The sequence below is a fragment of the Arctopsyche grandis genome, chromosome 6 (assembly GCF_051622035.1).
Source record: "Arctopsyche grandis isolate Sample6627 chromosome 6, ASM5162203v2, whole genome shotgun sequence".
Taxonomy (NCBI): domain Eukaryota; kingdom Metazoa; phylum Arthropoda; class Insecta; order Trichoptera; family Hydropsychidae; genus Arctopsyche; species Arctopsyche grandis.
Window position 1 is genome coordinate 6,024,082 of NC_135360.1, and position 16,790 is coordinate 6,040,871.

A 16,790-nucleotide genomic window follows, 5' to 3' on the forward strand; every position below is an offset into this window, starting at 1 on the left:
AGGCGATACTTAGGCGATATCAGGTCATTTCTGGACTGAGCAGTGACAGTGCGTGTATCTCCTTAATCATCAATAAATGCTGTGAAACGACTGTTGGCCTTTTACTTGGATCCTCCACCCACCCCTACGCAACAATACTATAGATATAGTGATTGGTTTTTTGAAGGGGTTGAAGCTTTACGAAGAAAGAATCTCAAAGAAAGAAATGCAAAGCAGCACAATCTTGGATGCCAATTGACCTCGCCGTTTCTCAATGACGCGATCATTGAACTGAGGGTAATAAAGCGATTGTTTGATGACTTGTTTAAAGGTGGGGCCTTCTTGTTGAAACCAGCGCTAATTAATATCCATATTATTCAATTTCGCCCGTCATAAGAACCAGAATGTGTTCAATTGTCATAAATCAAACCGTATTACATGTCTAATGTTCAATCGTAAAATGTGGGTTTAGTTTTAAAAACATCCAGTATAACAGTTGGATCACCCGTTATTTAGTAAATTATAATTAAATATATAAATAAGTTTGTTAGTTACAAATTACATAAGCTAATAACAATTTATTGGGACGAAATAATTCGGTATTGCAATTAGGAATTTCCATATACGTTGATAAACATAATGTCGATAAACGTTTATTCGTGTTTTAAAAAGAAAAAAATAGGGAAAACGTGTCAATAAAGACCATTAAAAGACTAATTTTGAAGATAGTGTTTTTTTTTTTTGAGTCGCTTAATTATTTCCGTTTTTGAAATATAATATATGTATTTATGTAAGTATTTCAGGTTGAGTTCAGACGAGAAACTATTTTTTTCATTCATATTATCTTATCAAAAGTTTTGTATTATTATTAACTAGTTGTTTTACCCGGCTTCGCTCAGCATTTGTAATATAAACAGCTTAAACATGGCGAATCTAATAGTAAATATTCATTTGTTTTTTTATTAAATTTATTTGAATCGAAAAAAATATAATATTCAACCGATTGAATTGTCGTCATAGAAAATTTGTTTTGTTTTCAAAACTCCCAACCAAAGATACAAACATACAAAATCTCTTTCGAAATTATATATTAAAGATATTAATATAAAAAAGCAAATATGCTAGTGGATTTTAATTTGCGCTTTGAATATATTTATTTTTATTTCAATCGAACATGTACACTCGCCTTTATAGATTGCTCCAAAGCGACGAGTGTACTAATACAGTTACAATACAATAATACAAGCAATTTTATACAATGCGAATTCATACTAATATCATCCACAGTGACATCTATGTACATATGTAGAAATTTATTATAGAAATTGCAGCATTTTATTATAGAAATTCACGAACCTCAAGACGCTGAATAACTTGAGATTTGCAAGAGAGATTGGAATGAAGATGCCAATTTACAGGAACCGTTTCAATGAAAATTGGCAAACGCTGAAAGGAAACGATCGACCTAGAGTCACAAGCCGCTACTATTGGGGATCAAACTGAGACCACTCCGTTCGAATGCATAATATGCTAACCACCAATCCACACTGCTGGTTATAATATGTATGTATAAACGAAAAATGGGTGTACCTGGGGGTTACCAGCAAGGAGTTTGTCTTCCGTTGGGTTTGGTGCAAGCGCTCGACAAGCGCCAGACAGACTGAACGACAGTTAAACTGGATGGTAGCTTTTAACGCAATTCTCGTCTTCTCGAATGATAGATTGCACATCAGATGACGAGTAACCTTTCGATGTGCACAGATGCAATTATTAAAATTGAGCTGGATCTTTCTGGCGAGTTTAATAAGGCAAGATTCGATAAGTTCCGAATCTTGCCTTATTAAACTCGACAGAAAGATCCAACTCAATTTTAATAATTGCATCTGTGCACATCAAAAGGTCACTCGTCATCTGATGTGCAATCTATCATTCGAGAAGACGAGAAATGCGTTTAAAGCTGCCATCCAGTTTATCTGTCGTTCAGTCTGTCTGGTGATTGTCGAGCGCTTGCACCGCACCGATTTTAAGGACTCAAAATATTGAAAAAAATATATATATACTAGACTAAAACTAAAACCGTCATAAAGCTTTATGACTCTCGCAAAATTTTAACTTTTTACCTTTCGTCGGCATTTACTTTATATTCCGTTATACATACGTAGTTTCGACGTTTATGCTACTGTTTCTGAGTTTATTGAATATTACAAAATCACAAAAACAACTATACTAATATTATTTTATTAGTATAGTTTATAAAACTGTATAAATATTATTTTATAATTTTGTGAGAAGTATGTACTATCCAATTAGGCTCTTGCGAAAACTTTTTTTTTGTGACTGATGTCTAATTATTAGTCACCGGACCCAGAAGGTGCCGCGTATCGTTCAAAGGTTGTAAATGCATTGTTAAAGGTTTGCCGAACCTTTTTTACAAAGGATTTACAACAACAATGGATAGCACTGTGACTATCCTACCTCGACTAATTATGAGTACGATTTAATTTTCATTGGATATAAAATGTAGGTACTTTTGTTCTGCGCGGCTATGTCGGCGCGAAATTTAAACCGACCAAGAGCATTTCAAGGTACTGACCGATTGAATACAAATTATAGCAGTGGTGTTCTTGATTATCGATTTTTTCCTTATGTTCATTTTTATGTACTATTTTTCTTTTGTTATTTTATCTTATTTCTCTGCTTTTGCCTCTTATTTCTTTTTATTCTATGAATTATTTTTTTTCTCTCTTGTTTTCTTATGTATGCCATTGTGGCGCACTAAGTTCTTCCTATAATGCCATAATGGTTCAAGCTAATGCTTAAATAAATAAACATATGTTTATTTGGGGTCTATCTCACGGGCCCGAATGTGAAACGCCGGAAAACGCAAATATCGGAAGGCAAAGATCGAAAATCGAAAGATCTTAAGTCGAAAGATAAAAAAGGGTGCATGGTAAACGGTACATACTCACTTAATTTGCGCGAGCAGGATACAACAGGAACAAGAGGAACAGGCTTTTCCTCCCGTATTCTGCGCGCGCACATTAATACGGGAGGAAAAGCCTGTTCCTCTTGTTCCTGTTGTACGCTGCTCGCGCAAATTAAGTGAGTATATACCGTTTACCATGCACCCTTTTTTTTGATCTTTCGACTTAAGATCTTTCGATTTTCCATCTTTGCCTTCTGATATTTGGGTTTTCCGGCGTTTCAAATTCGGGCTCGTCACGGAGACCGGTTTATTTGATTCTACCATATATGTATGTACATACATAGGATATTTTAAAGAAAATAAAAAAAAGATTAAAATCACTTTTTGGTATGTTTTGATCGATATTGAAATAATCGGCTATTTTCTAAAAATAGTCGAATACAATTTACGTGCCGAGAATTTCTAATATATTATAATTTTAAACGAACATTCTAATTATTTTTGGAAATATCGCTTCATTTGTTTGTATTTCTGATTTATTTTACATGAATATATACAAAATAGTCTTATTATATTATAACAACTCATATTGATTGTTTTTGTAAAACATGAGCATGTAATATTGAGGAAAAATTCATATGAATTGATAAAATTGCAATACAAAAATAAACACAGCATTACTTACAAAAATACATATTAGAAAAGATCAAAGTTTATCACTATTATTTTATTATTATTTCTCGGTTTCTATACAAAATAAAAGATTCTTTTTAAATCACTACTAAGAATTTTCGGCATTCATTTTGATAACCTTTCTAATCGAAAATAATACATGCATAAGTATGTATATGTATATGTACGTATATAGAATATATGGAATTAATCAAAGAATTATATTGTTAACTGTAAGTAACTATAATAAATGTAATTATAGTATAAATATATAGCACACAAAATAAAAATACAAATAAATCACACTGATTGATCAATGTGAAGTTTATTTTTGAAAATATTTATATAATATATGAATGTATATTCATTAAGATCGATATGATTGATATGTTGTACATGAAATTTCATCAACAATATTCACTATTTATTGATAGTTCTATAGAATACCTGGAAAAGAATAGTTTTACAATTGGTTTTTGAAAATAGACTTGTTAAGATAGCCCGGCAAAGGCGTGCTTTGGTAAATTGGGAAAAAGGTCATCTTAAAGGGTTTCAGCCTCTTCCAAAAAATAATTCTCTAACTACTAAAATAATAAGAGGAAAACACCGTTAAATTAGGCACTTTTGTATTGGTACCCTTTGATCCCGGACTCCGAGACCTTCCAAAACATATCTACAGTGAAAATTAGGGTACGGTGAGATCAAAAATGGCTAAATACCTTAAAATTCAATTGTACATATATACATAAAGATAGTTATATAGTAAGTAAGATTCAGATGAAAACAAAGAAGTCATTTTCTAACTTTCATACTTTTGTTCTATAAATTTCCTTAATGTCTTTTGATGCCAAATTTGTAACAATATTGCAGTACAGAATTATTTTTATTTGAAAACAAATCATACTTGAAACATTCCGAATGAAATGAACGAGGGTGAGTGTTTCACAATGGGGATTTAATTAAACCTGTGTCTATGGTATAAATTAAAATTGAAAATATGTGCAAACGTACGTCGATGATGATCAGTATGGACGTCCGAACTGGCTGACGAATTGTCGTCAACTAGCCACTAGTCAGCTAATGGCTTGTACGATACGTCATCGAACCGGTTCAACATCTTCAACCCTGAAATGGCGTATGCTCTGATAATTTCATCGGAAAATTTCAAAGATTTATACATAACGTATCATTACAGCGCAAATGTGTTCCAAAATTGTCTAATTGGTGTTCACAAACACCACAATTTGGCTAATTTGAGTTTGTTCTTGTTTTCAAATTTAATCAGAGTGCGATAGCAACTTTTTAAAATAACGACACATGCTTTGTTTGATTTGCAACAAGTATACATATAATGTGTTTTGATTTCAATAACCGATCTCTTATCAATTACTTTCCAAAACTCCAAGAATACAATATGTATGAGATTTTTATGATATACTAGCTGAACCCGGCATGTGTTGAAATGCCACAATAACGCATGCAATTCCTGTTCCCGTTCCCGTTCCCATTCTCGTTCCCGTTTCCATTTGTCGGAAAAACGCAGGCAGCGAACACATTTGAAATTGTTGCGTTGCAATGACACTCATTCCCGTTTTTCCCGTTTTCGTTTCCGTTTTTTTTCATAGTATTCTTCCCGAACATGCATACAACAAATCCTGAAAGTTCCATCGTAATCGATTCAGTGGTTTAGGAGCCTATTCGAGACACACAGACAGACAGACAGACATTCGTTTTTATATTCATATACATATATAGAAGATAAGAAACTAATATAATTTCAATGTACACGTGTAAGTATAGAGTCATCTTCGGTTCACACACGATATATGTAGTTTTAATAGCTCACGATCCAGCTGACGTACTTAATAGACTAACACAGCTGGACAGGGAAAGAAGGAAAGTAGGATTATAAAATACCGTAGATAAGACTAAACTAATGTTCAATAGTTATTGCATGCCGGATAGCATTTCATTAGATGATGAAATAGTAGAAGTAATAAATAATTATTTATATTTAGGTCAAATAATTGAAATTTCTGGTAGTAAAGAAGGATTAGGACGGAGTGCATTTGGACGAATGAATGCGGTTTTTAAATAAAAAATGCCACTTTGTCTGAAGAAAAAGATCTTCGATCAATGTGTTTTGCCAGTGATGATATATGGATGTGAAACTTGGACATTGAACGCCAAGTTGCTATACAAAGTCCAATGCACTCAAATAGTATGAAACGCTGTATGCTCGGCATAATGAGGAAAGACAGGAAGCGGAACACGTGGGTGAGAAGTATGACAAGGGTTGTGGATATAGTGGATAGAGTGAAGAGATTGAAATGGCAATGGGTGGGCCACGTGGCTAAAATAATGGACAAAAGAAATGCTAGAATGGTACCCGAGAGAATACAAAAAGGTAAAAGTAAGACCGCGGGAAGTTTGGGTAAACGAAATTAGGAAATTGTGTGGAGTGAGTGGATGAGATTTGCGAAAAACAGAGAAGAATGGAAGCGTGTGGAAGAAGCTTTCATCCAGCAGTGGGTAGCGAATGGCTGTAGATGATGATGATGAAGTATATTTATTTGTTTCCTATATAAAACCTTCCATGAATGAATAGGCCCAGCGTAAAAGAGGACCAAAAGGAAATCAACCATCTATTCAACCACCGAAATAAGTCAAGATTAGCTTTTTCATACCCTAAAAGTGTAAATTCACGAATTCCACTATTCATTATCTGGAAAATTTTGCACTGTTAAGACTTTTTAAGGTTTTCCAAATTTTATTTTCGCCATCGTATTTTAAAACATCGACTATTTTCCTACCTCTTCAATGTTGGTCACTTAAAAATAAACATCCATTATTATAGTCGTATTAGGCGCTTATTAGGTCAAATTATACTATTGACAAATATCGAGAAATAATTGTTTTTAAATTATGTGTTTCATTATTCATCTCTCGACTACTGATAATCACGACATACATATATGATTGAAATATTGATTTCAAGAATAAAAACTGAAAAATACAACGCACCTATGCAAAGCAACTGGTTTCGGAAAGTAGATAGACAGCATTCAAATCGAGGAAACGGTAGTTTGCAAAAATCAATCCACAAATACAACATTTCAAGTCGATTCGTCTGAAAACCTGGCTTGGCCTCAATGTTGTACATCTTTCAAAGTGTTTAGTTTTCTCCTTAAAGGAAATAGCGTGTGAGTTAATGAATATAAATGCTAATGGTACAGTTAGTGGGACTTGCCGATCGGATGAATGATGATCAGCAGTGAATGATGGGTGTAGCAAAAAAATATCCCACATGTCTGATCTCAAGATTGTTTTGAGGTAGAATAATCTCGAATCACGTGGTTTTCACATTTTTATTTCCATGACTCGTCCAGATTAGAGTAAGATTGGTCTTGACATTTTTGGATACAAGTCTTGGCTACAGGTTTCGTTTTCATCACTGTGCAAACCGAGATGTACAAACGTATAAGCTAGTACATGACATAATTAGCATATATGTACAAATGTAACCAGCAACATAGATCAGTGGTTAGCATGTAATGCTTTCGATTAGGATAATCTGTACGGGAAATTTAAGGATCTTGCCCCCCAATTAGGGATTTATAATCTGTATAACAAAACGATCGACGTTAATAACAGCTTAAAGGCTTTGACATTCTATTGAAACGGCGATAATTTATGCCCTAGAAAATTTCGAAAAAGTTTGTTTAGATTATTGAAGATGTTTTTTAAAGTGAAGTTACTGTGCTTACCTAATTATTTTAATTTCAATTGTACAAAGCCCCCGACATTCTCAACCTGCCATTTTCCGCGCTGATCGACATCATCAAATCTGATTATTTATGCGTGTCTTCTGAAGTGCATGTGATGAGTAGAGACCGGAATCTGAAGGGGCTGTTTATTGTTCAAAGATTGTAAATGCATTGTTAAAGGTTTGCCGAACCTTTTTTACAAAGGATTTACAACAATAGAACAATAGGCGGCGCGTTTCCGGCCCCTTCAGATTCCGACCTCTAGTGATGAGTAGACACCGGATAGTCACAGTGCTATTGCCATTGTTCCATTGTTGTAAATCCTTTGTAAAAAAGGTTCGGCAAACTTTTAACAATGCATTTACAACCTTTGAACAATACGCGGCACCTTCTGGGTCCGGTGTCTAGTGATGAGTGGACTGCGGATAGAGACAGTGCTTTTTCCAGGAATCGGGGCGGTTTGGCTCTATTTACAAAGCTAGAGTACAAAAAAAAAGGTTGGGCGAACCTTTTACAACAATTGAACAATAGCATTTACTACAATTGAACAATAAACGGCGCGCTGTGGATCCGGCCACTAGTGATGAGTTCTGTCAAGTTGTGGCTTTGACGAAGACGATGATAAAAGACGAGCGAAATTGAAGGAGCTGTTAAGTTTCGTAAAGTTAACGGGACTTATGATTAGAGCCCGGAATCTGAAGGGGCTATTTATTGTTCAAAGATTGTAAATGCATTGTTAAAGGTTTGCCGAACCTTTTTTACAAAGGATTTACAACAATGGAACAATAGGCGGCACGTTTCCGGCCCCTTCAGATTCCGACCTCTACTTATGATGGAGGTATTCGAAGATTATACCTATATTAAGTTTTTTTTTATTTGTTTATTAGTTTGTTTTTAATCTTTTCATTGATTTCTACTTTAGCACACCATACGCCAAAGGATTTGAGTGGCACGCAAGACGCTTCCTATTATAACCGACGCTTCCTATGACCGCCATAAATTGACTTTCTTATAATTATTGTTATTTAATATTGTTATATGTATATATTTTATTATTATCATTATATTCTATTTATTTACTTTATAATTCATTTGTATTATTTATAGGTTGTGGCTATTTGCAGGTACTATATCTGCGAATTATTGGCTATTTGCAGGTACTATATCTGCGACAGGTGCAAAGCCTGCGCAGAAGGCTTTGCGCCTGTCGCAGATATAGTACCTGCAAATAGCCACAACCTTATTTATATGGACGATGGGGATTGCACTATTCTCCCTATCGTCAGGAATAAAAAGTAATTACTATTGTTGCGTAGGGGTGGGGTTCAGGATCTAATTGAAAGGCCAAAGTCGTTTCACAGCATTTATTTAACGATTCACGAAGGTCCACACGAAACCACGGCTCACCCCAGAATAATCTGATCTACCGTGTGTACCTCCTTATAAAGGACAAGTTGCCCAGCACAACTTCCCCGATCCATTAATGTGTCTATTGTCTAGTAACTTAAAGATCTACCCTAGCGAGTCTATTGTTTACGCACGCACTTGCCCAGGTCTATGAGAACTCCAACGTATCCTTTGTTCGGGCACTTACTGAGTCCCGTTAGCCTAATCTGGGGTCTCTATTGTTCACCCACGACAGTGGATAGTCTTTCTCTTGTTTCTTTCAATTTATTTTGAATTGGTCGAACAGCAAATCGATGAGTTGGGATTTCGTCGTTCCATTATCACGGCCAATTTACTGTCATAGTGCTTCTGTCATGGACGATAGCATCTTCGCAACGGGTGGGTTGTGACAAGAGGGAACAACCACTAATAGAGTCCAAATGTACTCTCCAGATGCCGAAAATTGATCTTATTGCGCTTCAATGAAACAGGAAAGGCACGATCATTCGGTGAATATCCATAAATATGTATGTATCAACGGGTCATCATAAATTGTATCAAACAATTAACTATATATAAATTTTATCAAACTATTAAGCAGATCTGTGTACTGATTTTTGCCATATACCATCTCTTCTATATATAATCAGACTGACACAACACTGTGTAGTAAAATAATAACGATGCTAAATATGGTTTGAATATAAAGTTATCATTGGAATTTGAAATGAATTTTCCTAAAAATTCGTACAGATAATTTGAAAAATGTATGTACATATGTAACCTTGGGTTTGGTGCAAACGATCGACAAGCGCCAGACAAACTGAACCACAGATTAACTGGATGGCTGCTTTAAACGCAATTCTCGACTTCACGAATGATAGATTGCACACCAGATGACGAGTAACCTTTCGATGTGCACAGATGCAATTATTAAAATTGAGTTGGATCTTTCTGGCGAGTTTAATAAGGCAAAATTCGGAACTAAAGTATCAGAAGCACAGAACGTATACAGGGTAGGTATGTCGGGACTTCGGGTAGATTTCGCTTAGTGTAAGTGCGAGCAGTGCGCACGCATAAGGTCCACGTGTCGTTAATCTGTGGTTCAGTTTATCTGGCGCTTGTCGATCGTTTGCACCGCATCGGTAACCATGTATCAGTAGGATTAAGAAATTTTCCACAAAATAACTTACATAAATACTTAATAATAAAACTGGTGCATACTGATGGGTAAATAATTCACAAATACAAAATACAAAAAAATATATTTATTTAATTATAATTAATCACAAGTTTAGCTCGACTTGGTGTCGTGCAGTTTACAAAGTTCGTTATATTGCAGTAGAATTTCCCTATCTTTACATTTGACCAGGCATCCTCCGTCCTTCAGGCCAAGCAGTTCACCAGTTTTTCCCTTTTTGGGTCCCGATACGATGATAACATTGCGGCCCACATTCGGTATTACAGTTTCCAAGTGGTCCTAAACAATCGAAAGATTAAATCAAATTTAAAGCTACAACCACAACAAATAAAAATGTGTAACAATACCTGATCCAATTTGAGCTTGTCTCCGGAATCCAACATTTGAATTTCTGCACCGTACCGATCGATGATTTTTAAAACGACACCTTTCTTTTTGTAATATTTGTCGCCCAAGCTCTTAGTTATCACCTTGACGACTATGTTTTCTTTGAGCCAATCATCGCCACTGTCGTCATCAGAAATCCTTGTGCGCGGAAAAAAACGGTTAAACCATAAAATTGGGGATACATTCTAATTAAAAGCTCATCAAAAGATTTTTAATCGTAAAAATATAACACATTTTCGATTGATCTATGTAGATGAAGTAGCAATTCACCGAATGCTATAAAAAAAACGTCAGTGTCGGATGTCGGTGATTTGTCAAAGGGTTTTTTTTTCTTTCGTCGAAATAAAATTAATAATCACACATTATCCGATAAATTTTACCTCTGAGATGGATTTAATTATTTGATTTATTTCGACGAGAGAAACAATTGAAGACTAAAAAAATTTCGATTGATGTACCGACAACGCAACGGATAGGCGACGATCGCTCGATCACCCATACTAATACATGATATATTCTCAGTAACTGTGCATTACGGGGAAGTAAAAATAATAATTCTTTGATTTTTTTTCGATCTTAGTGCGTATCTTCGTAAGTCAAAACATCTTCGACAAACAAAAGTCGAGGATTACCTGTATGTGATTGTTGATGATCTAATTTTAGGTCAATCTCGAAAATTTATTTAAATTGGGCATGTTCTGTTGTAACTTTCAATATTTTATTTTAATTTTAATATAATGATTATAATTTTATTTTGATATTTGAATTTAATTTTAATATAATAATAATAGTTTTAATTTTGATATTTAATTTCAATGTTTAAATTTAATTTTTATTTCGATATTTTGTACGCTACTGGTTTTATCCTGCTGGTTAAAACGTTGGCCCAAAATCGTCGTTGGTTTGGTCCGTACGCAGCATCACAGATACAAGAGAGAGATAGGGAAAGGGGGGAATTCAGTTCCCTGTTATTTTTTTCATTTCTTGATCTTATTTAATACTATTCGCGTTTAATACATATATTAGACTAGTGTTTTTACCCGGCTTCGCTCGGTATTTGTAATATAAACCGCTTAAACATGGCCAATCTAATAGTAAACATTTTATTAAATTTATTTTATTTCAATTTATTTGAATATTCATGTGTTTTTTATTATTATTAAATTGAACGTGACGGATTTTACGAACAAAACAAACATACATACATACATACAAAGTCTCTTTCGAAATTATATATTAGATTACAATAATTAACCTCGCAGATTTTGCATTATTTTAACTTAAAACAGACATTTTTAAATGGACGCTGAGCGTCCAGCACAGTGGATAGTGGGTTTTATTAGCACAGTAAGGCAAGTGTTAAATAAGATCAATAGAAGAAGAATCTAAAACATTATTCTGTTGTAATGAAAAGTGGATTCAAAATAAAAACATACTCTTTTCTTGATTTACGGAATTTCTTTCGTCTCTGCTCCTCCAATATGATTTCTTCTAAGGCAGACAATTTTTTCTGGGGTTCTGCGTCTCGAACGGAACCACTCTTCGATCTTTTACTTGAATAGTCGTCTTTGACGCTTTCAGACTTTCTTTTGTCTAATATATGGGGCGTCGGAGTGAGCATCGGTGCCTTTGGAGCTGAAATTGTTCAAGAAATCCATTGCAATAAAACCAAAAAAAAAATTATAATAATAAAAGTGGCTTTAGGCGTCATATTGTTGTCAAGTAAGGAATGTCCACAGACATTTCCAAATATTTTAGCATCAGTCGTATTTGATGCTTGGTGCTCGACGTATGTCCGGTAAAAACTTCTCTGTTTGTTTACATTACTCGCAAGATGGGCAAGTGCATCGTTAAAAAAAAGCACAATGCATTCAAAAACACACAATAAACAACATGGGATGCACTTTTATATGTAAATTGATCATTTAAGTAACATATTATTCAATTAACATCGTAGTTTGACCGTTTTTAAAAGTGTCATGGCGTTCGCCCGCATTCTACATAAAATTTCAGGGGTGGCACCAGAGAAATCTAAAAATTATTTTTGAATAAATGTAAAAACATTTTCTTGGTGGCGCCGAGTACTCAATTATATTAATAACCAATTATTTAAATTTAATTAACATAAACACTGTTCATTTTATATTATACATATTTTTGTTGAAACTATACATTACACGTTAATTTAAGAGTTCCCAAGTACAGACAAATACAAAAAAAGTGGATAAAAATAATCCGCCTACTGAGAAAAGAAACGGATTGGCCACCAACGCCCAACACCACCATATACTCAAATTGGGTTTGGTGCAAACGATCGAAAAGCGCCAGACAGATTGAACCACAGATTAACTGGATGGCTGCTTTAAACGCAATTCTCGACTTCACGAATGATAGCTTGCACATCAGATGACGAGTAACCTTTCGATGTGCACAGATGCAATTATTATTATAATGTTAATTATTAAAATTGAGTTGGATCTTTCTGGCGAGTTTAATAAGGCAAAATTCGGAACTAAAGTATCAGAAGCACAGAACGTATACAGGGTAGGTATGTATGTCGGGACTTCGGGTAGATTTCGCTTAGTGTAAGTGCGAGTAGTGCGCACGCATAAGGTACACGTACAGTTAATCTGTGGTTCAGTCTGTCTGGCGCTTTTCGATCGTTTGCACCGCATCGACTCAAATTGTAAATAAATCTATATCAAAATAAAACTTTAATTTCTGTAGTGAATATGTAATGACCCTGATTATTTTCCGTGCGTTGTAGCGTAGTTATGGAGGAGACGTACCGCATATTATTGACACAATTTATTTATTCGTAAAGGCACTCTGATTAAAACATACAGTATGATATTATTCAATATTGATGTTTTTTTTTTATATATATACCAGGAAGGCCTTACAGGTAAACCCCAATGCGCCTTCCTGGCCAATTACAAACAATGCAGCATTTTCATTACACAAGTCAATGAATTACGAGACACTGAAAACTCGTAATTAAGGAGACATCTATGAATTGTACATACATTTTATTGTATATTAATCTTACTCAAATAGTGGTGATTTAGTAGGTAGGAAGGATTTTATCCAATTTAATCGGGAACCGTTTCAACAATGAAATCAGAAAAATTGGCAAACTCTGATAGGAAACAATCGACCTGGAGTCACAAATATCCAGGTCTGACCATCAGCACTACAGATATACTCGGAATTTTTTTTTCAATCGAGGTCAGCTCATTGGATCGAACCCGGCGCCTCTCAGTGCCAGGCAGAAGCTTAAGAGGGCTGGACACCAGCGCCTTGTCCATACAAACGTATTAGACTTCTCCCTTCCTCAATTATGGCACTAAAGAAATTATTTTTTAATATACTATGGATATCCACCATAGGCTTGTTTCTGTGGTTTTATTTTTTTGATTACTTATTTTTTATAGGAGCTAGGAGCCGTCAAACATCTATAAAATCGTCTCTTTTTTACACCCACGAAAAGAGTCCAGCATGCTTATTTAACGGTTGATTTTTAAAAAAATACGAGCATACAAACATAGAAAATATCTTTCTCATACCGATGATGAAATTTTTTTATAAATTGGTCCAGTTTCGGAGGAGAAAACTGGAGAATACGAAACCTCGATTTTGTCGATTTAAAATACGTATTATCTGGTCGAACCGCAACTGTCGCATTCACTCAATATATATATTGATATATATTGTTGTATTCACTCAATATATACATTGACTCAATATATAGATATCGAAGAAAGGAACGGCAACAAAATTAAGGTTTCGGGTATACAGCCCTCTTAACAAACAAGCTATGCTGATTTTGAAGCAGTTAAACAAACTTACGTAGCATTTTCGTCTTCAGATTGACGGTAATCTTTTCATCGTTGGATCTTTGTAATTCGGAATAGCTGGGTTCTCCCGAACTGCTTGCATGTTGGCCTCTCTCCACCTGCTTCTCTATGAAAGCCATGAGCCGCTCCTACAATGAAACATTAAACATTACATATGTATATATGCCAAGATCGTACGGCGATATTAAAAGCGCTTCAAAATACCTGATCGTCTTTTTCCATCTTGTCTTTCTTCGCCAGCGCTTGCTGCCGGGCTATCGTTTCTGGATCACGATCGATGTGAGCTACGAACCATCCCTTTTCAGTCTCGTCCACTGTGCAACGGCCCTCACGTCCGAGCCACTTAACGAACTCGGTCAATGTCTCCCACTGTGTGGAGTTCATATGCAGATGATCCCTTAAATGCAATTATTTATTTTAAATTTTAGAACAACGGTAGCATTACAGGAAATTCCTAATGCACTTGTAGTTTTTCTTTTTACTTTATCTATGTACGTAGTAACAATAGATGAAGTTTTGTGATCATGCGAAAATTCCAACTCGAGATTTTGACTGATTCGAACTCGGAATCGATCACTGATCACATCTTCATGATCTAGAAAAAATGTGTGTCTGTGTATTTTGGGGATTTTTCGAACACCGTTCGTCCTATCGAACTGAAACTTAGTATCGGTTACTGAAATTCTTATCGATACGACGTAAATTTTTTTCAAATTTTTAAGTTGACCGGAAATGGCACCTCCCCTTGTAGGTGTCCTCTTTTTTGTAAGTTTTTGAATTCAATTATTTCCCAAACCGCTATGAATGAACTGAATGAGACTGAAGTTTTTTTACATGTAATAGTAATAATAATCTTTTGTATAACCTTATATATTTGAAATATTTTTATCTGAACCGGAAGTAGTACTTTTACTCTAGAGATACGAGTGTTTTTATATTTTTCTCAGAAACCTTTTGGTTTATTGAACTGAAATTTCATATCTAGAAGTTTAAGCTTAATAGCAAGTTATGTATAAAATTTGGTAAGCATCCATTAACTGGAAGTGGTAGTTTAATCTTGTTTTTTCTACCCTTTAAAAATGTGTGCCCTTCACGAAAAAATTCAAGTATAATTCTTGTATCAATGTGATGAAAAAAAAAAAAAAAACTCAATTAAATAAACCGGAAGTGGGAAATTTTCCTCTTAGAAAAGTCAAAAATGTTGTGAACACACGATTTTTTCCACACCCTTGAACGTATCAAGCTGAAAATTTATATTTGTATTCTTTATGTACTAACTTAGAGTCGATACAGTTTTGGCCAGAATTCGTAAACCGTAAGTAGTAATTTTTTTTAAAACAATATTCCATTATTTAATTTCGATTATTTAAATTATTTTTAACTTCTTATATAATATTTATAGTGATTTTATGTAATAAAAAAAATTTGAACAAAATCCGACAACCGGAAGTAGAACTTTTGTCTTGTGTAAGTTTCCCTACATTTGCGCTCAATTTGTATTGAAAATTTTCTCATAGCCGGTATTTATGAACGTGTATGTATATTTCATTATCGAATTTCGTTTTATATACTTTTTATATTCCTCAAATACATAGATAAAGTCGTCGGTTGGTCACATTAGAATTTTTTAATATACATATACGTATATATGTACTTGGATTTAATTATCTCCTTATCTGCTCAATGGATTGGTTTGAAACTCTTTCACATGTATTTGGTAAGTTACTAAATACAAAAACGGAAATTCGTCGTTACCTATCAGAGATATAGTCCTGGTAGACTTTGTTGGCGTTGACTCTCTTCGTGCCGAACTGCCGCCGCAGAAGTTCACAATATCCGTCGGCGAAATCCCTCGAGAACTGGTCCAGGTATGCAGCAGAGTGGTCAGCGAATAGTAACAGTTGTCGCTGATGCGACTCGGACATGGTGTGGCATTTGAATCCGTTCTCGTCACGACATTGTTTCTGACACATCTGACAATACCAGCGGAGCTTCTGCAAACCTTTGGCTTTTATTTTGTTTGCTATGTACTTCGGTGTACCCTTTTCAGCTTTGCCTCCCATCTTGATGGGATTCTGTCTTTCTAATGCTGTTCAATATAAATAATAAAAATCACATTATATATTGCTCGCTATTTAGTTCGCTAGTTTAGAAATAGATGATAGGAAACTTTTATGTAATATATGTGGCCATATATGCAGTTGATAACTCTGGCGAACACTACTATACAATGTATGAAAAACTAACCTCAAAATCAATCGTCGATGGAATGTGTCCAAATATGATTTAATTGTTTTATGTTATTGAATGTGAATGCAACTCGACATATTTAAATTGTGTACATTGCTGATTGTGTTGATTATACTGGTTAAAAAACTAAATCGAGCAGTTGACTTCTGACAAGCGTCTGTCAGACGATGACAGCTGCGATAACCAAAATAAAGTTTTTAACGGCCATATCTCTCAACCGCTTTACGGTAATTGGATTATTCGTCACATTGCGGTGGTAACAAAGACAATTTTTGCCGTAAAAATCGCGAATACACAATATTTGGCACTCAAGTTCTCGTTAGTATGATAGTTTTCGTTAGTATGATGGACTTTTCGGCTGCCAG

At 34.7% G+C, this 16,790-nt stretch overlaps 2 protein-coding genes across 2 annotated transcripts in view; one reads left to right on the forward strand and one right to left on the reverse strand.

Annotated features, from left to right (window-relative positions):
• LOC143913041 (uncharacterized) overlaps positions 1-16,790 on the forward strand; it is a 478,228-nt gene that overhangs the window by 317,145 nt on the left and 144,293 nt on the right. The window lies entirely within an intron of this gene.
• Positions 9,983-16,769, reverse strand: kin17 (kin17 DNA and RNA binding protein). The gene is made up of 7 exons (XM_077432535.1): positions 16,423-16,769; positions 15,931-16,264; positions 14,380-14,572; positions 14,168-14,303; positions 11,755-11,953; positions 10,279-10,456; positions 9,983-10,210 (listed from the first exon to the last, which is right to left on the reverse strand). Exons 2-7 carry the CDS (start codon positions 16,236-16,238, stop codon positions 10,025-10,027), a joined length of 1,200 nt encoding a protein of 399 aa, XP_077288661.1. The 5' UTR covers positions 16,239-16,264; positions 16,423-16,769; the 3' UTR covers positions 9,983-10,024.

What these genes read in the sequence shown, in the direction of transcription:
- kin17 (XM_077432535.1), bottom strand. Translation starts at nt 16,238, where the DNA reads ATGGGAGGCAAAGCTGAAAAGGGTACACCGAAGTACATAGCAAACAAA. An exon ending in TTCCGTAAATCAAGAAAAGA is followed by an intron (nt 10,457 to 11,754) that starts GTATGTTTTTAT and finishes TCCGCGCACAAG; the next exon opens with GATTTCTGATGACGACAGTG. An exon ending in ACAAGCTCAAATTGGATCAG is followed by an intron (nt 10,211 to 10,278) that starts GTATTGTTACAC and finishes TCGATTGTTTAG; the next exon opens with GACCACTTGGAAACTGTAAT.